This window comes from Alexandromys fortis, unplaced genomic scaffold (assembly GCF_014885135.2).
Source record: "Alexandromys fortis isolate MF-2015 unplaced genomic scaffold, M_Fortis_MF-2015_v1.1 scaffold_115, whole genome shotgun sequence".
NCBI lineage: Eukaryota > Metazoa > Chordata > Mammalia > Rodentia > Cricetidae > Alexandromys > Alexandromys fortis.
Genome location: NW_026067989.1, coordinates 3,444,277 through 3,467,064, shown reverse-complemented (window position 1 = coordinate 3,467,064; position 22,788 = coordinate 3,444,277). Strand labels below are relative to the sequence as shown.

General features: G+C 40.1%; 1 protein-coding gene across 10 annotated transcripts in view; it reads left to right on the top strand.

The window, feature by feature from the left end:
- Positions 1-22,788, top strand: part of Ralgapa2 (Ral GTPase activating protein catalytic subunit alpha 2) — a 266,124-nt gene that overhangs the window by 165,515 nt on the left and 77,821 nt on the right. For all 10 annotated transcript variants that reach the window (XR_007594897.1, XM_050159621.1, XM_050159620.1 and 7 more), the window contains 5 exons: positions 996-1,767; positions 3,265-3,336; positions 8,940-9,063; positions 10,012-10,167; positions 16,310-16,468. Coding sequence is in view for 9 of the 10 variants with exons in the window: in XM_050159621.1 (XP_050015578.1) it covers positions 996-1,767; positions 3,265-3,336; positions 8,940-9,063; positions 10,012-10,167; positions 16,310-16,468 (1,283 nt within the window). In the remaining variant the exon portion in view is untranslated. The remainder of the gene's footprint in view (positions 1-995; positions 1,768-3,264; positions 3,337-8,939; positions 9,064-10,011; positions 10,168-16,309; positions 16,469-22,788) is intronic.

The following is a 22,788-nucleotide window of genomic DNA, read 5'->3' as shown; positions in this document are numbered from 1 at the left end:
ATTTGATTGTTTACATTGTGATTTTAGAAGCCTAATACTCTTTGCTCAAATTATAAACCTTAATTTAAATATTTAGACCTTTTCCATAAAATTTTAAAACTTTCATTTTCACTTGTTATCAAATTGATGCATTTGGCACATTGAAATTTCCTCAACTACCCTCAGCCTGAAGCACTCATTTCCCTTTCTAGTTAAAGCCTTAGCGTGTCTGCCTTTCCACTCCACCTCCTTCTGTAAAGCGCTGCTGCTCAGGCTGTGCTCAGAGTTTCACATACTGTTGAAGTTTTATAAATCAGTTGCTCATGGATACTAAATCTTCAAATACAAATTTAGTTAAGTTCTCCTAAGTGCCTCCATGATTTATGAATATGACAAATTCTCTTAAATATTTTAAGTGCCCTAATAACAAAACATAAATTGTCACAATGATTATTAAACAAATTTCTTCCAATCTTTAAACATGGCCCCGAGGTTTATTAATGTCCTTCTTAGGTCTTCCTTCACCCAACAGAGGGGTGCCGCAGTAGCCTCCCCAGCCAACTCTCTGGTCCCAACTGCCCCTCCAACCTGGTTTTTACCCTCATCTCAGCCCCTGAACCTTTAACTGTCTAACATGGGGATGCTTCTCTTCTGCTCATTCCTTTATCTGCAGACTTTTTAAAGTCCCTTTCAGAGTGACAGCTTCATGTAAGTTGGTCCTTTAGCAGTCTGTTTCAGTTATCTTCTTAATTTAATAATTTAAGTAGAATTAGTGTCAAAATAAAAAAAAAAACAGTCTTACAGCTAAAAATCGAACATTCAGCTGGATGTAATGTTTAATCATTTTTAATCCCAGCAGAGGCAAGTGGTTCTCTATGAGTTCCAGGCCAGCCAGTGCTACACAGTGACACTCTTTCTCCCAAAACAAAACAAAAAATCAGAATCTAACATTGAAACTATTGACAGACATCTCATGGTGGCCCCACCTGCTCACATTTTCTTCCTGCTGTTCTCAGAGAAGAAGAGAAGAAGTGTGGAATTGATCCCCCTTACTGCACGAATGGTGATGGCCCACCTAGTGAACCACCTAGGCCACTATCCACTGAGCGGGGGCCCTGCCATGCTGCACAGCCTGGTCAGTGAGAACCATGACAATGCCCACGTGGAAGGTGCTGAGCTATCCTCGGAGGTGTTCAGGAGCCCAAACCTGCAGCTCTTCGTATTTAATGATAGCACCCTTATCTCCTACCTTCAGACACCTGCAGAAGGACCAGATGGAGGGACTTCAGGGGCTTCCCTTTCAGATGTCAGAGTCATTGTGAGGGATATCTCAGGCAAGTACTCTTGGGATGGCAAGGTTTTATATGGACCTCTGGAAGGCTGCTTGGCACCCAGTGGAAGGAATCCCTCATTTCCAGTTTCTGGCTGGCATCAACACACGTGCGGACCTCAGAAAGATTTGTCTCACAGTGAGGAGGGAGATGACGCGCTTGATAAATTACTTGAAAACATTGGCCATACAAGCCCTGAATGCCTTTTACCATCACAACTCAATCTAAATGAGCCTTCCCCACCCCCATGTGGGATGAACTGCGACCAGGAGAAGGAAATCATTGAGGTCATCCTGCGCCAGAGCGTACAGGAAGATGAGTATGTTCAGAGGTGTAACTCTAATTCTGCAGTGAAGGTCACCAGCCAAAGGCAGCCCTCCCCAGTGGAGCCGCGAGGACCCTTTTATTTCTGCAGGTTGTTGCTTGATGACCTGGGAATGAATTCCTGGGACAGAAGGTAACAGTGCTCTGAATGTTCTATCATTATTGCTATGTGAGGGTTCTTCTTTATATCAGTTTGAAGTTAAAAAATAAGAAATAGAAGGGTTTTTTTTTTTATCAGATTTCAATATTTACAGATTATTTTTAGCTACTGGATTAGAGCTAAAAACAAAACTGAATGTACTATACTGGTATACAGATTGAGTTCCAAAATACCTGCAATCCTTTGAAAGCACATGAAGCATTGCTTTGCTTCCTGTGACCCTGACCACTACTATTTCCATTTTCATACAAGATACAAATGGACTGCAAAGGTGAGTGAGCCACTGCCTAGCCACAGGATTGATGAGGATGTGAACTGGATGCACCTCAGACAAAGGACAGAGTGGCACAGGAGGCCAAGAGGAGCAATTTGATCCAATGGGCAGTGTGGACAGTGCTGGAGACCTCAGAGAAGAGAATGGGGTTGAGATGAACCTGATAGTGAAGTGGAGTTTTGAAGATAGGATAGGGAAGAGATTCCCAGAGCTGACATTGAGAATAGACACAAGCACACGCACACAAGGGACATCCTGCTGACTGAAGAGCTTTCCAGTGTCACTAAAAGGCAATGGGTTCTAGTGGGATTGTTATGTCTCTCCATACTCGAGGATATTGGAGCTCATTTTGAAGACTTGTGAATTAGTTGCTTTTCTTTTGCTGTGATAAAGCACTATGAGCAAGACATCTTATAAAAGAAAGAGTTTATTTTGGGCATATGGTTCCAGATGCTTAGGGTCCATAATGGCAGGAACAGCAGGTGGCAGACATGACAGCTGGACAACAGCTGAGAACGCATATCTAATTGATAACTGGAAATGTCACTTGACTTTTGAAATCTCAATATCTGCTCCCAGTGGCATACTTTCTCCAGCAAGGCCACATCTCTTAAACTTACCTAAACAAGCCCACCATCTGGGAAACCCATTTCAAATGTCCCAGATGTGGTGGACGTCTCATTCAAACTATGTTATCTACCATAGTTTTTCAGTGAATGAGATATTAGATGGATGGATGATGGCCGTCTTAGTTACGATTACTATTCTGTGAAGAGAGACCATGGCCATGGCAACTCTTATAAAGGAAAGCATTTAATTCGAGCTGGCTTACAGGTTCAGAGGTTTTAGTCCATTGTTGTCATAATGGGAAGCATGATGGCACACAGGTAGACATGGTGCTGGAGAGGTAGCTGAGAGTCCTACATCTAAATCCTCAGGCAGCAGGAAGTGAGAGACAGTGGGCCTGGCTTGAGCTTCTAAACTTCAAAGCCCACCCCCAGTTTTGCTTCAATAAGCCCACACCTACCCCAACAAGGACACACCTCTTCATAGTGCCATTCCCTATGAGCCTATGGGGGCCATTCCTATTCAAATTACCATAATGGCTATGTTTGTTATTGGGTTAGAAAGTAGCGAAGCTGGTCTATGGTCACATGGATCTCTTCTTCCATCCTTTTTTTTTTTTTTCTTTGTAGAAAGAATTTTCATTTGTTGAAGAAAAATTCAAAATTATTGCGAGAGCTAAAGAATCTGGACTCACGTCAGTGGTATGTGAAAGTATACTAAAATATCTTTCCCTGTCTGTCTTTGTGAGCTCATAGTATCAAATACAGTTTCAGGGAAGAAGGTACCTACAGAGACACCCAGAATATTTCTTTAGCCCAGAATCTGCTGATGTTGACTTGACTGAACATTGGCATTTTAATTTGTTTTGTTTTGTTTTTGAGACAGTGACTCTTTTAAGTTTCCCAGGCTGGTCTTCAACATACTCTGGTAGCCCAGGTAGATCTTGAACATGTAATCCTCCTGCCTCAGCCTCCAAGTACCTGAGATAGTAGGCTTTCTTTAATATAAAAACAAAAACCTCCCATATCTTGTTCTCTTTTAACTTTATGACCTCTTTTTCATTCATTGTTCCTGGTGTGTGTGTGTTTTGTGTGTGTGTGTGTGTGTGTGTGTGTATGTGTTCTCAGATCAAGTTCTTCTCATGGTATTCACTACATTTTTCTTTCGTGTGTGTGTATATACATGCATGCATGTATCCTACTGAGTCTTCTTGTTGTTGTTTATATGTATTTGTGTTTAAAGGCGACCATTTTGAAGTGATTTCTACAGTGGCTGTACTGTATATTCCCACCAACAATAAATAAATCACCCTCAACCCTGACATCTTACCCTGCATTTATTTTCTTGATGATAGCCATTGTGACCAAGGTGAGGTAGAATCATAAGGCAGTTTTAATTGACATTTCTGCGTCTAACGATACTTAACTTATTTAGAGGCCAATTGGATTTCTTCTTTTAAGAACTACCCTGTTCATTAAGCTATTTGTTGATTTTGGACTTGATGTTTAATTTAATAGTTCTTTACATATTTTTTTTTTTAGACCCTGTATGTTTTTTTCTCATTCTGTAGCTCTCTCTTTAGGGTGATGATTTATTTTTCCCCTCACTGTGCAAAAACTTTTGATTTTGTATAATAAAATTACATAATATTTTGTATAATAGTTCTTAGAATTATTTCCTCTGCTATTAGAAAATCCCTGTCTATTCTTTTGTCTTGAACTATTGGCAACTTCAATCTAAAATGTAGTCTTTAGTCCATCCTGAATTAATTTTTTTATAGGGTGAGAGATGGGGATCTAATTTCATTTTTCTACATATTAAATAGACTGGTTTTTTTTCTCCCTTGTGTGTGTTTGGCATCATTGTCAAAAATTAAATGGTTGCAACTAAATGGGTTTATTTATCCATCAACCTGCATGTTTTTGTGTCAGTGCCATGCTGTTTTCTAAGCATGAATTTCACCATCATTTGTGTTCAAGTGGATTTCTTGTGGTTTTATTGTTTATTCGTAAGTAAATGCTTGACTTGTGTCACTATTATTTGCATATCAGGTTTATAATTGTGATATTTTGTTGGTGGTTTGAATTCTTGAACCTAGGTATGACAACAGCAACTAGTAAACTCCACCTGAAACTGGAAAAGCATATGTTTGCATGCACATGCGTGCATGCGCACATACACAAACACACACACACACTTACCTTTAAGAGGACTTAGTGAAGAAATATCTTTGTCACAACACAAATGACGCAATCTAGGGGTCTTGATTGGTTCATTTTCTCTGTTAGTTAAAGAATTAAAAAACAGGAAAAATCTGAAGCACAACAGGGGTTAGCAGAGAAATCTCAAGCACTGTAGACAAAAATCAGCAGTTGAAGAAAACCGTTCATTGGAGGTAAGGAAACACACATGTGCACCAAACACACAGAGAATGCACAGAGAAAAAGACCCTGCAAAATAGAGGGTGCACATGGAAGCTGAAAACCCAGTATCTTCTTGAGGTCTTGGGGTTTTAAAGCCTCGAGTTTTCTTCCCTACTTTAGGGTTGGGAATTTGCAGGTAGACAGGATGGTTGATTGGTCCACAACTGTTGTGTGGCATGTCCTGATCCAACCTTGAACTTGTTGAGCCAGCCCATCAGTAATGGGCCTGATGGGAGGCAGCTGCCAGGCTTTTGTCTCAAGTTAGGAGGTTGAGGAAGAAGCTGACCATCTTAGACATGCATTATCTTTGTTAACTTGCTTCTCTCTCTGCCTACCAAGTGTGTCTTCCTCCTGGTCTCTCTCCAAGGACTCAGCAGATAGAATCATAGTAAGCTTACTTATAGCTATATATCTTTTCGCTCCTTCAGAAGCATTTAGAATAAGATACATTAATTTATATGGGCCGTTGTGCAGGAATCATAAGGCTACAGTTTTTTTTTTCTACTCTCTCATATATCTTTTTTGTCACTCATGGCTTCTTACAGCCATACAATGTTGAAGTGTGTACTTTTATGTTTTCTGAGTATTGGGAATGTGCCCGGGTGGCTGTAGTGAGCCTGACTCCACCTGCAGAAGCTGATGTGAGGTGCTTACCTCCTGGTAACACCAGTGCTTTGCTAGTGGTAAGCATTTTAGTATCGAGAAAAAAAATCCAAGGAAAAGAAAATATGCAAGTTTAAATGACTCATTTGTGGTTGTAATTGAAGAAAGAATTACATCCTTGGGGCAGATCCTGCGACTCCATTGGTAGTTTAAATGTTTTCATTTCTTGATTCAAGGAAAACTTAATTTGAATTTCAAAAATGTTTAAAAGTGCTTTAGACCCTGCCATTTCTCTGTTCAGTCTTTCTCTCCTTGCTTTCTCCAGGACAGAGACTGGGCCCTCTGGAAATTCCATGTGGGATTTCTGCAGGGCTCGGGCACTTGTTTCACTCACTCTCATCTTTCGATGTTAAACAAACAGTCATTTGGACCGCGAGCCCAGCTTTCCAGCATATGCTGAATTATTCCCTGCTTCTCCAGTGCTAAGCGAATGCACTGCTATCTTGTAATTGTAGCCAATTTGTTGAATGTTAATGCACTCTAGTTGCATGAGGTGCAGTTGAATTAGCTCCCTGGGGTGCTGTTGCAGTAAAATATGGCTTTGGGTAGCTGATTGGCAGTCTTCTGCCCTTTGATTAACCTTCACTTAAAACCCTAACTCTTGGACTTAGGTTGTCTTAGCCTCTAAATGCACATCAGTTCATTTTATGGGAAAGGGCATTTTTCAAAATTGCCTTTTAAAAACCTGAACTAAGTCTGGCGGCTCTTTACCTATGAGAAATCTAGCCTGTGCTATAGATTGGTCTGATGCTAAGCAAACATTGTCCTTCAACTTTCAGGACCTTTCTATTTACTCTCAGTATCAATTTATAGCACTGTTGTGCGGGAACAGTGCGTTCTTCGCATGTTTTGAGAAAAAAAATAGTCTTGCAGCTAGGTTCTTTATACTGTGTGTGATGGCTGGACATACAAAATCACTGTGGTCTTTCTTGCCACTGTGTAGTGAAGGAAATGGTAAAGACATGTTTTCCTTTGTTTGCTTTTTAAAACCTGACAGCACAAGAAAATGGAACTATTCTGGTCTGTTCCTAATAAGAAAAAAAAATTCATTCTACTGAGGAAAGCGTGTTGTTGATTTTATGTATGTGTGTTCCTGAATTACCTGCTCCTTCATGTACTGGCTGTGCAGCTTGTAGATATGAAGTGCTGTTGATGTTGTAATTACTATTTCAAAAGCCTGGCACTAATAAGGCCAGACACAGTGTATGCATCTTAGCAGACTCTCTGCAGTGCTAATATTTTGGAGGATGTGAAATTTGATGAATGTTTACAAGTAAAGGTCACCTTTCCTCACACCCACATCAGTCAGTCCTTCATTTGAGCTTAGCCCTCTGTGCTCCTACACTGAGTAAATGAGCACTCAAGGACCCAGGATGGAAAAATCCTGGGCTTTAAGGATAAAACACTGATGTATTTCAGATAAGCCTGAGGTTGTTTTTTTTTTTTTTGTATGGCAAGTCTATAGAACAGAGAAAATTTGAATGCTAAGGACGTTTACGTATGTAGAGAGAGGGTTTCAGGAAGAAATCAAGTGACCGTGCTTTTGTTCTTTCTGAAACAGCCTTTTAGATAAAGGTTAGGATGTCTGCTACCATCATCTAAGCTGCCAGATTATTACAGCTCCTGTGATTAGCCAATCTTTCTGCTCTTTCTGTATTTTCTGATTCTTCTTCACATATATTTATTCCATGAGAGTGATGGGGGGATGACTATCTAGCGAATGAATAGGAGAAAATGTTCCTCCTCCTGTAATTTATGTAACTTTTTAGTTGAGCTTCAATTAGCCTTGTTTAATAAGAAGAAAAATAACCATGAAGAAGGAAATATTTGAGAATTTGTTAAAATATGGAGTCCAGATCTACCAATTTGAATGTCTAATCATATTACAGTGTTGAGATATTAAGCAATTAGACAATAGAAACATTTCCGTATTGTTGAAGCACTTGATGCTTTTTCCTATGCAGTTTTTCATGATGTAATGCAAATGTGAGAAGGGTGGGGCTGCCCAGAAGTGGAGATGTACTTCTTTACCCTTGAAGCTATGATAGAATAAAGCTCATGGACAAAGGTGCTGTCCAGTGAGTGGTTCTTTATTAAGCTTCCTTCATCTGTACAACAGCTGAGCTTTTATCTCCAAACCATCACCAAATTGCTTGATAGAGCATCAGTTATTTTGATACTTTACCATATCATTTGTAGAAACTGGCAATTACATATTCAGATACACTGCCTAATATCTGGTCAGTTTAACAGAGGAGACTTAGCTGAGCCTGTACTATGCGTCAAATACTATACTGGATGTGAGGGAAAAAAAGAAAGATGAACAAACAGGTCTCCTTTCTTCAAAGTGCATATTATGTTTATATGATTTAACAGGAAACTGCCACCAGTCTATCATGGAGCAAGCAAAAGAAGAGATTATATCCCCCAAACAATCTTCCCAGAAGAACTTTCCAGTACATTCGGTGCCCTCAGAATAGAACACATCCTTTCACAAAGAAAATACCCAAATAATATTGCCATTCTCATAAAGTCTTAGCATATCTCATTGCTCCTGTCTTGAAACTACCCATATCCTTTCGTCGAAGTAGAGCAAATGAAATGTAGGTAGATAGCTAGTTATGATACGTGTCTACTGGAAATGCTTTAGAACAGTGGTTCTCAACCTTTCTAATGCTGTGATTCTTTAATACAGTTTCTTATGTTGTGGTGACCCCCCCAACCGTAAAACTATTTTGTTGCTACTTCATAACTGTAATTTTGCTACTGTTATGAATCGGACTGTAAATATCTAATATGCAGGATATCTGATATGCAACACCTGTGAAAGGGTCATTTGATCCCAGAGGGATCATGACCCACAGGTTGAGATCCATTGCTTTAGAAGATACTGTTCTTTACCAACATGGGAAGAACCTGGTGGATGATGAGCTCTGATATCTGCTGTTTTTGTGTCTCTGTGTCTGAGTTGTGGTCTCCTGCCTCATTAACCTTTGTCTCCTTTCAACCACCTCTGCAAATCAGAGGATACAGTAATAACACTGGTCTATTAGGGGACTTCCAGAATGCAAATAAGATCATACATCAACTACCTTCAAATAGTGACTGAACCCTCGTGAGGGCCATTAGGAATCATGCTGGCAATAACAGTAATATATACATACATATATATACATATAATTATTAATTCTAGCTCCTTTAAATTTGAACATTTATAGCCGTGAGACACACAAAATAGCAGTGTTTTACATTGCTGAAGGTCAAGAAGACAAGTGTTCCATCTTAGCCAATGAAAGAGGAAGCCAAGCATATGAAGACTTTGTTGCTGGTCTTGGATGGGAGGTAATTAACTTCATTCATTGTGTGGTTGCTGACTATTAGTATGTAAAACAGACCTGAGTCGTGTATGTTCTTAGGTGCATTTTTACATTCAGATGTAGTATGCATAGAGTTCTTGAAGAATGTATTGACCTTAAAATTTAAAATCTGTTGGCTTATTTTCAGTAGTCTATCTATCTGTGGACTTATGCTTCTTCTTAATAGCTTTTCATTTGCTTTGCATCAGAACTGAATAGTCACATGGGCTGAGCTAGCCATGGGTGGCAGTTTATGGCAAAAGTAGACAAATGTGGCCACAACTAAAAAAGAGAACAAATCCAACAGCATGATGTAATAAGAGTTACACGAATGTGGGTGTCTCTTTCAAATGTATTCCACTGCACCTTAACCTCTTCACTTATTGAAAACACTTCACGGTGTCTCTTTATCTTAGGTCTATGTAGAGAGAACAAACACAGTACTATTTGTGGTTGCAGGTAACTGCTGAAAGTGTTACAAGCCCCCACAGATAAGAGGGATCTACTGTACAGACGCATGAAGACATGGACATACCCTAGACATGAGGGGGAGAAGTTAGGGAAATGTACAATGAAAGTCAAGGGGAGGGCTGAGGGGTTTTTGGTGGTTTGGGTTTTGTATCTATATATGCTCCAGCACATGCTGGGAACCAAAGCCAGGCTTTGCACGTGCCAGGCAAGCACTGTCCTGCTGGGACAGACACTCCTTAAATTTTCATAGTGGTTTTCATGTGAATAGGGTTGCAGACCAGTTTCATTTTTGCTGTTCTTCATTTCTTTCTTTAAATTTTTAATTTATATAAATTATATTTATTTGTATTCAGAAGGAAATATATTAAAATGAAAACAGTTTATGTTTTCAACTCATATTCCTGCCTAATGAATAGAACAGCTCCCGTCTGACCCTCGCCTTTTGCTCTGTGACCTTCATCAGGTGGATCTCTCAACCCACTGTGGGTTCATGGGTGGTCTTCAGCGCAACGGCAGCACAGGACAGACAGCCCCTTACTATGCTACCTCAACTGTGGAAGTCATTTTCCACGTTTCCACTCGGATGCCATCAGATTCAGATGATTCACTCACCAAAAAGGTAAGGCGGCTCCTTGGGGACAGCAGCTCCCTGCACTCATGTGCAGGCAAGGCTCTCTGGGTTTGGATGGTGACCAAGCCTGGGCACACACTGAGGCTGATTTCCCCAGGCCTCAAAGTCAGGGTCACTCTTCCTCCAGCCACAGTTGTGTTAGATCTAAAAGGTCAACTTAGCAACACCTTAAACCCTGAACTGAAGGAGAAATGTACCCCAAAAATCAAGGGGAGGGCTGAGGAGTTTTTTGGTGGTTTGGGTTTATGTCTGTATGTCTTCCAGCACATGCTGGGAACCAAAGCCAGGCCTTGCTTTTGCCAGGCAAGCACTGTCCTGCTGGAGCAGACAGTCCTTAAATTTTCGTAGTGGTTTTCATGTGAATAGGGTGGCAGACCAGTTTCATTTTTGCTGTTCTTCATTCCTTTCTTTAAATTTTTAATTTTGTATAAATTGTATTTATTTGAAATCAGAAAGAAATATATTCAGAAGAAGGGTTTGCTGTGTGGCTACTTTGGCTCTTCCTCCACATCAGTTACCTGAGAGAAAATAGTTTTACCTCAGACTGGCAAGTGCCACAGCATATAGTGGCCTTTATGACAAAAGTGCTGGGAAATCTCTGGGAAGGCATCCTCCCCACCCCCCAGTGTTGCTAGGGTAAGCTACTAGGTTTTGGCAAAGTGACCTGCAGGTGTGTTGCTGCCCAGATGTCCCACCTTAGCTGCTTCCCCTTTGTTCTTCATCACCTTTCACCCTATGGGTGGTTTCTGCTGAAGTTCAAAGGAAAACCTTATGCCCCCAGAGGAACTCCCCAGCCTGCAGAGTGTTTACTTGAGGGGCCCTATTTTTGTTGTTGTTGTTGTTGTTGTTGTTGAGGAACTCATTAATGGGATAAAACTGTAGTCTGGTAAGGAAACCACTCCTGTAGGTTTCTAGGTGAGAGGGGCATCCTAGAGCTATGGTGATGTGTGCTGACCCTGTGGGCTAGTAGGTGACAGAGCCTACGTTCCCACTACACACCCGCTCTCCTATAACAGTGCAAATGTAAGGAACTGAGGGCAGGGCCTCAAGTGCTGCCTGAGGCTGTGCACAGGCAGTGTGGCTCTATGGTTGGAACTATGGCCAGACAGATCTAGGCTCAAGTGTGCGTCTCACCACCAGCTTGTACCTCAGTTTTTCATGTATTAAATAAGACTGAAAATGGAGTCATGGCACCATACTGTTGAGTCAAGTGAGACGGTGCTTGAAAAACTTCTTAGTGTGATACCTAGTAGGCATTTTCTGGCCATCGCCCTTGTCATCGTCCAGTGGTGTAATTGGTTCTTTTTCCCTGCCCCATTAGCCACATGATTGATACTAGCTCATGGACCCTACTGTATCTGCTTCATTTCTCTTGTCTCTAGTTTTGCCGTTTTACCACTGTAGCCCCAGATGTCTGGGCTGCATACATGATGAACAAAGTGCATGGGAGACATGATCAGAACTCGGGTCACAGACAATTTCCATAGCGATCAAGTGTCTCACGTGCACAAAGCACAGTTTGCATTCAGGAACTCAGCAGCCTTTCACCCACATAGCCCTGCATACTACCCTGGCCTCCCTGGGCTGGGAACCTCACAGCTAGTGGGAGTACAAGCCATGTGCTGGTTCTCACAGGTGTGACAGAGCTGCCTGTCCATCTTGGGTTCTGATGACTGCAGTGTTCATAGAAAGGAGAACCCTGCTATCTGGTAATTCACTGAATCTGGAAGCTTCCAGAATCTGGGGTTGTTGGGCTACACTCACATATTTTGTTTTGTTTTTTAATTGTGGGTACCTTGTAAAGTCTTCATACTCTGCATATTGTCATATTGCATATTTTTGTGACTGACAATTATGTGTTAAAGATAGATTTGTATTTAAACTGTCTTGAAGTATTTCTTAAATATAGAGGCTTTTTAAAGTTTGTTTTTATCCTTTTTTTTTTTTTTGACATAATGCTGCTATAAATAATGTCCCGAGGCTTGTTTTGGACCCCAACTGTAATAATCAAACAGCAGCTGAAACCTTGCGCAGTGCTAAGATTTAGCATCATTAACGATAAACTCCCTTTACCAGGATGTCTCCTAGTTAGGCAGGGAAATTAGTCACATAATGGCAGCCCCCGGTTCCTTGACTTACTCTAACTAAATTGTCCCTAACAGCTTAGAAATGAGCTGCAAAATTCTAAAGTGATTCATGCTCTGTTCTGCCCTTGTCATGGGGGGACTTTTTCAATTCTGCAATCCCGTTGCAACCCCATACTGAACTCTTGATCCTTCACTGCAGAAATTTGTTAGCTCTAGCTAGATTAGATTTTTCACAGCTAATCTAACTGCTGTAGGGGTTTGCAGAGTGGGGACAGAGCTGTGCTATTGGATTTGTCCAATTCATTTGACTCCAGGACTATAATTGCACTTATGTCTTACAAGGCTTTTATAGCCTCAGGCTGGCCAGCCACATGAAAAACAAATTGGCAGTGATACAGTGCGAGTGAAAGGGGATGAAAGGCCCACATTATCAGTCTCTAAGCAGCTCTGTTCTGGCAGGAAGTTTCTTGGTTAATTTACAAATAAAACTTAGATTTTAGGATGGGCACACTGTCAGCTGAACAATGGGGATGTCAGGCCTGACTGTTACTTAGTAAAAGTAGCAGCCGGGCCCACTGAGGAGCCCAGATTCTTCAATCAAACAGACGACTCCTTCTGGAGCCAGCTGGCGATGTAATGCAATTAGTGGGGAAAGGAGGTCAGCCTATTAGGTGTGGACCATGACCGGTGTCACCAGTGGCGTGCAGGCGCGTAGCCTGGCAGCAGCAGGCAGAACAGCTCGGGCAGAGGAGCTTTAGAACTCTGTCAGGACCAAGGATGGCAGGACATGGGATTGATTTCTTGAGGCTCAAGAGCCTGTTTGTCCTGGGAAGAGAAGCCTTGAGGCCTTCTGGAGTCTTGCATTGTGGAAGCAGAAGCCCACATGAATGCAACTCCTATTCTAGCCCTCATCTCCTCCTGAAGACACATGCCTCCTGTCAAGTTGACTTGCCCCCATGCAAACTTGTGGGTGCATTTTTAAGGGCCTCTAATCATAGTTCTGTAAAACTCATAAAGTGACACTGGAATTGAAACCCCCTTTGAATTGAATATCACTTTATGTTTCTAGAATATTCCATTATGTTCTGATATACTCTAATGTGTGTAGTTTGTCTATACCAGTTTTACATACTTGGGTTCTTCTTATAGGCACAAGAGGTGTAATTTTTGTACTTTGTTCTAGATGTATCAGTCAATTGGTCCCGTGGCCTAAGCTCTTGGTTTTGTGGTTTAGTTAATTAAGCTGTAACATGTCCAGAAGTCTGAGGTTCCTGCCCCTGAAAGCAGCTCTGAGAATGGTGAATATTACAAAAATAGCTCTTCCTTAATTGCTGAATTGCCACATTGGAAGGAAGGGTCAATCAGTGTGGCACTGCTCTCCCATGCTAGAGTTTTCTCAAAATACTGCTGCAAATAAAATTAGGAAGGGTTTACTGGGGATATATAATTGAATAACACAGTTTAGAAAGGGGTAGAGTAACTGCAAAATTTTAATAATCAGTGTATCATTCAGAGTCTGTTCTGTCCTTGTGGATGAAAGGAGAGACTATAGGTTTTGGGTGTGGCACTGGGTGGTAGCAACAAGGTTGATATTTGGTAAATGGGTTGTCTCCATTCAGTCACTTCTGCCAACCTCATAACCAAGAGTATAGGGCCAGCTCTCTTTGTAAGATAAGGGCTGTAAGCTGAACTCCAGAATAACTCATTTCTTAACTGTTAGCTCCTATTGCCCAAAATTCCTCCCAAAGTTTCAGTTAGATCTACATTTCCCATGGAAACCTGCCCATCTTATCTTGTCAGCAACGCTAGCGCTCCTGCTGTCACTACAAAAGGACTAAGTGGCAGAACAGTGTCACAAGGTCTTTGGAAGCCCTGTAAGAAATGGGAAACGCAGACAGGCAGAAATCTGAGCTAAGAATGGTTGGAATGTAACTCAGAGAGTAGCAGTGCAGAGCACTGCATAACTAAGGCTCTAGGTTCAACCCCCAGTACTGCAGAAAGAACAAACGAAAAGGAAACGTGGGCTAGAGGGACACCTTCAGCCATGAGTGTTCAGTGTCTTGAAAAGAAAAGAGCAACAAAACTAATATGCTGGAGCTGGGTTGGCTGAGCTACGGTTTTTCCTTTTCTGCCTGCTACCCTGTGAGCCTTTAATGCTAGTGTCGGGGTAATGATGGAGTGAGGAGAAGAAGAAAAAAGATGCACTGGTTATGCTTTCATTTACAAGGTTGTTGACTCCATTCAGTTGTCCTGGATCATCATGACTTGTGCTGGGCCTCTGAAGTCTGGGCCTCCCCTTTCTGGAGCCACTGTTCAGACACAGTCGAATCCCATACCTTACCCCATATAGCACAAAGGTCTCTTTCTAAGTAATTAATGGATACAGTCACTTCCAGAAGGGCATGGGTGAAAAAGAAACAGGCACTGCAACAAGCAGCTGCCTTTGTAACTGGATGACTAGGAAAGAGGCCGTGCTGGGGTTACCGTGGGTGTTTCCCTGTATAATCAAATGGTCTCTAAAGAAAATGAGGTCCATGCTAACATGTTTCAAATATGCGCAGAATATGATTTTTTTATATTTCTAAAGGTAAGACTAGAACATATGCTCTAATATAACATCTCAGTTTTATTAAGGTACTTTTAAGTTTGGTCACTTATACTGTCCATCTGTTACATGAGCAAGAATTCTTGCTTCTGATGCTGGATAACATTCCCTGATGCAAGGCAGAAACCTCATTCCCCCAAGGCTTCTAAGTCCCTGGTTCTGCCAGTCTTTCCAGCCTCAGAACTTCAGTTTGGGCCAATGTTTTCACCACTGTGGTCTGTTTTCCCTTTAGTTATCTTCTAGGCCTTCTTGAATGATTTCTTTGCAGCTTTCTCCAGATTAGCTTTGTGGGGGTCGCCACACAGGCAGTTGATCAGTGATGTTCTTGTGTCTAGTAAGATTTCTTCTGGAAGAGCTTGTAAGGGTCTCTAGAGACCTTCCTATGGCCTTCTCAGAGACACCAAGAGTCTGGGTTTTTGGAGTTTATAGTCAGTCTCTTTATTTATAAAATGTCAAAATAAGTGAGCTAAACTACTTGAGCTATAACAGTAAAATAGCTTTTGATGTAAGCTGAGATCAGGAATGTCCAACTTGCAGTCCCAGATAGCTATGAATGCAGCCCAACCCAAAACTGTAAATTTACTTATAATAGTATAAGATTTGTTTGTGTGTGTGTATGTGTGATTTTATTTATTTATTATAATTCAATTGTATGGGCTTCCGTGTATTGTGTGTGTGTGTGTGTGTGTGTGTGTGTGTGTTCTCATAGTCTCTGGTCCTCTCTCCCATGATGTTCTGTGTACTTGACAGAGCATTCCTGAGCAGGTATTTCTTGTATAATAAAGATGGAGTTACATAAAATCAGTGGGAAGGGTAAATGGCATTTTATGTGAACATTTTGGAAATCTTTAAGTGCTGGGTGCTAGTATTCCCACCAAATTTAAGTTTTAATTTAAATTAAATCTATTTATCTCCTTAAAAATATAATTTCTTATATTCTTTTTCTCAAAAAAATTATCTCAAGACCAGCTCTCACACTTTTGTCAACTATTGTGTTGGAGTAGCTTGTCTTACCTTATGTTGTTATTTCTTAGTAGCCTGCTGGATTAAGCGGTTTAAAGATTTAAAGTAATAGCTAAATAAAAATATGAATGTCATTTAGTTGCTGAGAAACATTCTCAGCACTGTAGTGTAGGACTGATGTAGAAGTAGAATTCTGTGTAAAAGGAGACCTCAGAGAGGTCCCCTCCGTCCCACTGGAATGTGCCCTTGGGCTTCTGTGTGTGATCTTCGAACCAAATGTGCATCCTTGGCAGATGGGCTGGAGTTTCATGAAACTGTACGTTTTAGAATTCTCACTTAAGGCATCAGTGCAGTAGCCTGATTTAGGACTAAAATACTTTTGGCGTCCAAGTTTTCTAATTCAATTTGTAAGCCACAGCCCCTCATAAACTGTTGTTATCACCTCAGTTAATAAAGAGCCAATTTGCTATTGCAGCTCCGTCACCTGGGGAATGACGAGGTTCACATCGTCTGGTCTGAACACTCCAGAGACTACCGCAGGGGTATTATCCCAACAGCCTTTGGAGACGTTTCGATCATTATTTACCCAATGAAGAATCATATGTTCTTTATCACGATAACAAAGAAACCTGAGGTATGCTTTCTCCATTGTTGCCCTGACTCCTACATTTTCCACTGGATTCATGTCCTCAAAATAACTGATAAATGTCCTACGAGTGTCAGAACTGTGTATGCTAGATAGGAATTTCAGTGAACTGTGATTCTCAAAAGAACTCTAATCATAAACACAAAATTTCATGTTGTGTTATTTGAAAATTATGTTAGAAAAATGTATGGGATTTTGAATAATTTTAATGCTTTGAAATGTTATAATTTTAAGAATGTCATAATTTTTTAACTGTGGCACATTATTAATAATAAGTTATGAAGCTGCATTATTACATGGTTATTTGGGGTCTAGAGTCCAGCCCTGTCTGATGCATGGGCATTGGTCACTGAGCCCTGACTGGTGATGTGAGGTCAATCCTGAAGGATTTTGAACATGTCCACAAAGACACTGGGGCCCTGAAGCACAGCCAACATGATGAGTATTAGCAATCAAAGCACCTTGCTACAGAATCTATTCAGCCATGTCAATTGGTATTGATCACAGGGCTGGCTGGAACAATCCAATGGTCTATGTCCTGTGTACTAACCGGCTGTAGTTTCGATCCTTGTCATGCCTTTACTGGTATTTTAACACTGCTTTGTGTAGTGACTTATTTTACTTTTAATTCATTAGGAAGAGTATTCTTAGGTTTGAAATTAAACATATTAAGCATATAATCTACTCTTTAAGAAAAAAAATGGCTGTTCTTTTCAGCTTGATATTGAATATAATATTTATTTACACCCCAATATCATTTTCCTGAAGGAGCTCATCATTATTCTAAGAACTTTTTTTAAACTTAAAAAAAAAATGTCATGAGTATTGTTGTATTAATTCAGATTTGCAACCTAAAGTTATATTATGAACATTGGACGTGCTAACAAGTGAAAAAGAGCTGCAGACATTGCCTGGCATCAGGGTAAAGGCTGCTTCTCTGTTGGCCATGTGATTGTCAGGGCTGCCATCAGGTTTGCTTATATAGTTAGTGTCACAGAAATAAAATCAGTAGAGTTCTAAGTTTAACATATGTGTTAATTCTCCATTGTGTGGGCCTCATCGATCTAGGAAGGCCTAATGAAAGGGGGAGTTCTCTCTCTGTTCATAGAAAGAGGTTAGAATTCATATTAGATGTTTGCGTTTCTCTGAGTCAGACCCCTGTGAATGTCAGGTTTTCAGTTTTGTGCTGTAAGAAAAAATGGCTCAGAAAAAAAGAAAGAATAAAATATGAAGGTGACCAAGAAAAAAAAGAAAGAAAATGGCTCAGTGCTAGCATTTACATTTGCCCATGAAGAAAATTACTTATAAGAATTAAAGTTATAATTTTAATCTTAGAGAAGCAATAGATTTAGTCCTTTTTTTGCTTTTAAAAATTTGTCTTTTATATGTATGTAGTGTAGAACTAGTTTCATTAGTTCGTTTTCAGGATGGTCCTCTAAAATGTCATAATGCCCTTAAAATGCCCTTCATTCTCAAAGTGAATGAAGAGCATAGAAAGCATTTCATTTCACTGTGCTGTGTCAGAAAATGGCATTTCTCCAAGTAGCATAAAGTGCATAAAAAGTCATTAATATACTTTTTAAATTTTCCTACAAAATATGTGTAAGATAAACTCGGTCATCAATTCTGACAAGATGAATTGAAAAAATTAGTTTCTTAACATTTTAACTCAAAAAAGCCTAAAGAGGAGAAGAGAATAATAGGGTGACTGAAAACTTAGTATTATCCCTACATTTAAAGTACAAACCATTACAATGTAATAAAATTAATCCAGACATTTCCAGGGCAAGTGTAGCTGACCTTTTGTTCACCAACCACTGACCCCAGGGTGAATGCAAGAGGCTTTCGGAGGGAAAGTCTGTTTGTTTGGCTTCAATCCCTGGTATTTAAATTGCATTCCCTAATCAAATGAAAAGGCTGTCCTCTCTATCAGGTTACAGAATCCATGGCAACATTTGGCCTTTTATATCCATAATGTTAGCCTTTTTGTTTGCATCTAAGTAGAGACACCTGGAGCAATGCTAACATTAACCGATTTAGCATTAATAGCTTCATTATATAAGAATTTCTGATCAGATAGCTGTTACTTTTGTTATATTGCTTCAGCTTGTATTGTTGTCATTTTTTATCTCCTTGCTTGGCAACCAGGCAATGATTTGCAAATTTTTTTGTCTTGATTAATTAAGCAATATAATTATCAGTAACCGTGATGCAGTCTTTGCTCAACAAAGCTTCTGAGAGAAAACAATGGTAAGTCTGTTAGTATGAATGCATTCCACGCGTCCCAGATGCATGAGGATATTATGGACAATGAGGGGAAAGGCCGCCTGTGAGCGAGGACAAAGGGTGCCACGCAGACTCGACACACTGCACATACCGCCAGGGACATGCTGCGGGCTCCCTGGGACACAGACGCCTCGTTAGATTACAGCTAGTCAGCAGAGATTAATTCTCAGCCATTTGGCGCAATAATTTACCCATTCCCCAGTCTTTTAACTAGTGCTTCTTACTATGGAACTGAAGACTTTGTTCTCAAAGGTTTACTTAACCTTAGCTACTTTTAGGCATCTCCAACAAAATCATTATTTTTGTTTAGAGATTATACTAACACGACTGCTTGGGTTGAAGAATATTGCTGTAAGAAGACAGACTAATCAAATGTTTCAGAAATTATAGGTGGAGTCAGCAACAGTCTTTTAGCACCTGTGTATTTCATATGAATACAATGTGACTCTAGTTTAAATATATTTATTTTACTCATTTCTAGGCAGCCATACTTCTCTAAGAATAATTTTAATCCTTTTTTGGAGGGGGGAAACACTCATCTGTACACAAAAGTCCTGCTCATTGGATAGAGTCATGCATATTCAAATTGTACTTTCATTCACTTGGCCTCATTAATAGCCTATGTAATAATGTGGGGCTATTTGTAATACAAGCTCACAGGCAGCATTACTTCCAAGTCCTTTGAAATTTAACATATTTCTCTTTTTCATTCCATACACCCTCTTTAAATATACAAATTATGTGCCTGGCAGAATCCGCCCCCTCTTAATAATGCCCCGCATTTGTAAAATGGTACATTGAAAAAGCATGGGTGTGCTTTTTTGAGTGCACAAACCCTCATGGCTGAGAGGGTCTGCTCACTTTATGAACATCGTATTGAACCTCTGCTTTTTTTCTATTTTTTTTTTAAAAAAAAAACCTGTGTTTTACAGCATTATTTCATTGTTAAGTTGATTTCCAAATAAGTCCATTCTCATCTCTATAAATATTGACACAATAAAATTTTGATCATTGAAAAGAAATATGTAATTATCAGATTTACATTTTTTGCCTACTTTCATCACTCAGCCATTCAAGTTTCCGTGACTGTCCGTGGGTGCTGTTGAAGTGGTATCTGGTTCTCCTGTGGCTTCATGGGTGTGTGGGGTGGAGATGCGTGTATGTATGCATGCAGATGTATAGGAATGTACCCCTCTTCCAGATGATACCTAGCTCAGGACCTCTGTCTGGAGCCAGCAGAGGACTGATGTGCAGGAAGTCACAAGAGCATTTAAGCACTAAGGGTACGAGGAGTCCAGTTTGGGCATCTGTGTTTTTGCAAGGGAGTGTTTTAAGCTTGCTGGAGTTGCCCCATTATATAGGGAGTGTGTTTGCCTTTGCTGCATGGTTTTGAAATTTTCTCTTGATTTCATATTATAATTTCCTAAATATTTATCTTAATCTCAGCCAAATAATTCTTTGGAGATTCAATCATTTACTTTAAAATATTCTAGAAAATTCTCAAGGAAGTAAATTAACTTTTGGAAAATACTAAGATTATTTACTTTAAAAAGATCATTGAAAATACCAAAGAACTGGTTTTCTTAAACTAACTTATTAATGGATTGCTGCAGTGTGTTCAGTTTAGGCTATGTATTGTTAACATTGATTTTACTAAAGAAGTGGTGATGAGAAGTAGCAAAAAGACTCCTGCTTGTCGACGTTTTAAATTCACACTTTCTTACTAATACACTGCACTGCTAATTAGAGGAATTCCCTATGCAATATGGATTTATATTATCCCTTTTGTCCAGTTTGTAAAAGATTGAGTCACCCACAAGCAGGTGCCAAAGAATAGAGAACATTTATTTTACAAAAAGGCCTTGATGCAGACAGAAGAAACCCACAGCAGCACCATTATTAACTTACCTCCTACCTCACAGGAATTTGGCTTTTGAGATCCCCTTTTCTACTGCTTTTCCTTAGAAGTTGGCACCATTCTCCTCTTTCTTACTTAGCCCTTGACATATTTGTCTTCCCTTGTGGGTTTATCACCCTTCCTTGCTGAATGTACACCACATAACCAACTTCAGTCCAGGCTTTGTGCCAGGAAGCGAGCTCTCATTCTCTACTCCTGAGCTGCCACAGTGGGAATAGCACTTGACCCAGGAGACAGGACATCTCCAGGCCCCTCTCAGTGGCTTCATAAGGTCCTGCATGTGTGTACACCTGCTGGCTCTTTAGCCTGACAAGGGAAGGGGGGTGTTGGGACTGTGCTGGCCCCCACTGTGAAAGGGAATAGCCCACTGCCTGGGAAGTATATTTGCTAGACTAAATTAGAAATTTAATACTTTGTTTTTTGTTTTGTTTTGTTTTTCTTTCTTCTATGTTCTTCTTTAGTATAGGCATATGAGGAAGAAGAACAGTTAACTTTTTTATATTTTTTTGAGACAAGGTATCACAGAAATCCACCTGTCTCTTTGTGTGTGTGTGTGTGTGTCTGTCCTTGATACCGGGGCCTAGCAATGTGGAAACAGGCGGTAAATATGTGATGGAATGATTGAAAGAGGTTTTCAGTAGGAATGGGTATCACAGAGCAAAGGAAACAGAGTGAAAGAAGAGGTGGTACAGAGGCTGCTTTTTTAGTTTGTGCCAAAGGACACCAGGACATAAGCCAAAAACCAAACAGGAAGTCTTAGGGAAGGTATCAGGAGACAAACAACTACAGAGACACACAATAACACTACACAGGATTTCTGTTCAGAAACCGTGTCAACAAGAAGAGAGGAGAGCTGTGCACTAGAGTGATGAAAGAAAAACTGCTCAGAATTCTGTGTCTGTGGAAATGATCCTTCAAAAGTAGACTTCCTCAACCAAACAACACATTTTGAGAGAATCTTGTGTTAAATGTTAAATTCTTCTAACAGTAGGAAAAAATAAAGGCCGTTTTTGTCAGGATAGTGGCTGTCACGTAAACTTGAGGACCTAAGATGAGGGAGACAGAGTTAGAGGATCTCCAGAGCTCATTGGGTAGTCAAGTCAGTGAGCTCCAGGTTCAAGAGATGATGACATACATTGGCCTCTGGCCTTCATATATGTTCATGTACACATACCCAAACAAACATCACCACATATACAAAAAGAAGATGCATGCGTCTACATAAAAAAGAATAACTTTAGAGAAGGAATAAATGAAGGTAAAATGAAATGCTTTGATGGGCAGTGTTGGCACACATCTTTAATCCCAGCACTCAAGAGGCAAAGGCAGGCGGATCTCTGAGTTTGAGGCCAGCCTGATTACAGAGCGAGTTCCAGAACAACCAGGGCTAGATAGATAAACCCTGTCTTGGAAGAAAAAAAAAAAAAACCCAAAAAGAAAAAAAAAAGTACTTCACTTTTCTTATTAATTGATCTAACAGTTAGTACTATGTTTCACATAATAATAGCAACAATAATTTTAAGTGACAGTCGGCAACAATGACATAAGTATGGGACCAAGGGTTTGGGGATGGGCCTCTCATAGTGTTATTTAAAGGGAGCATTTTGAATAATTATGGAAGTATTTTAAATGTGGGGCAACCTCTAAAAAAGTGTTTAAGGGTTGGGCAGTGGTGGTGCAAGCCTTTAATCCAACCACTTGGGAGGCAGAGGCAGGGGGATCTCTGTGAGTTCAAGACCAACCTGGTCTACGGAGCGAGTTCCAGGACAGCCTGGGCCATCACACAGAGGAAACCCTGCCTCAAATGAATAAATAAGTGTTTAAAATATGAATTTTAATTGATATGATAAATGAGAAGAAAGATAAAATCATAAGATCTTTCAGATAAAACCAGAGAAGATAGAAGTGGAAGACCAAAACGAAAACTAAAATAACACAGCACATATTAATTATCACTATCAAGAACTTTATAATCACTATTCTAAATATTGAATTAAAAGACTGGAGGTATAGCTCAGACACAAAGTACAAACTTATTAGCACGAACAAGCCCCAGGTTCAATCTTAGCAATAGGAAAAAAACACAGACATTGTCAAGGTGCAA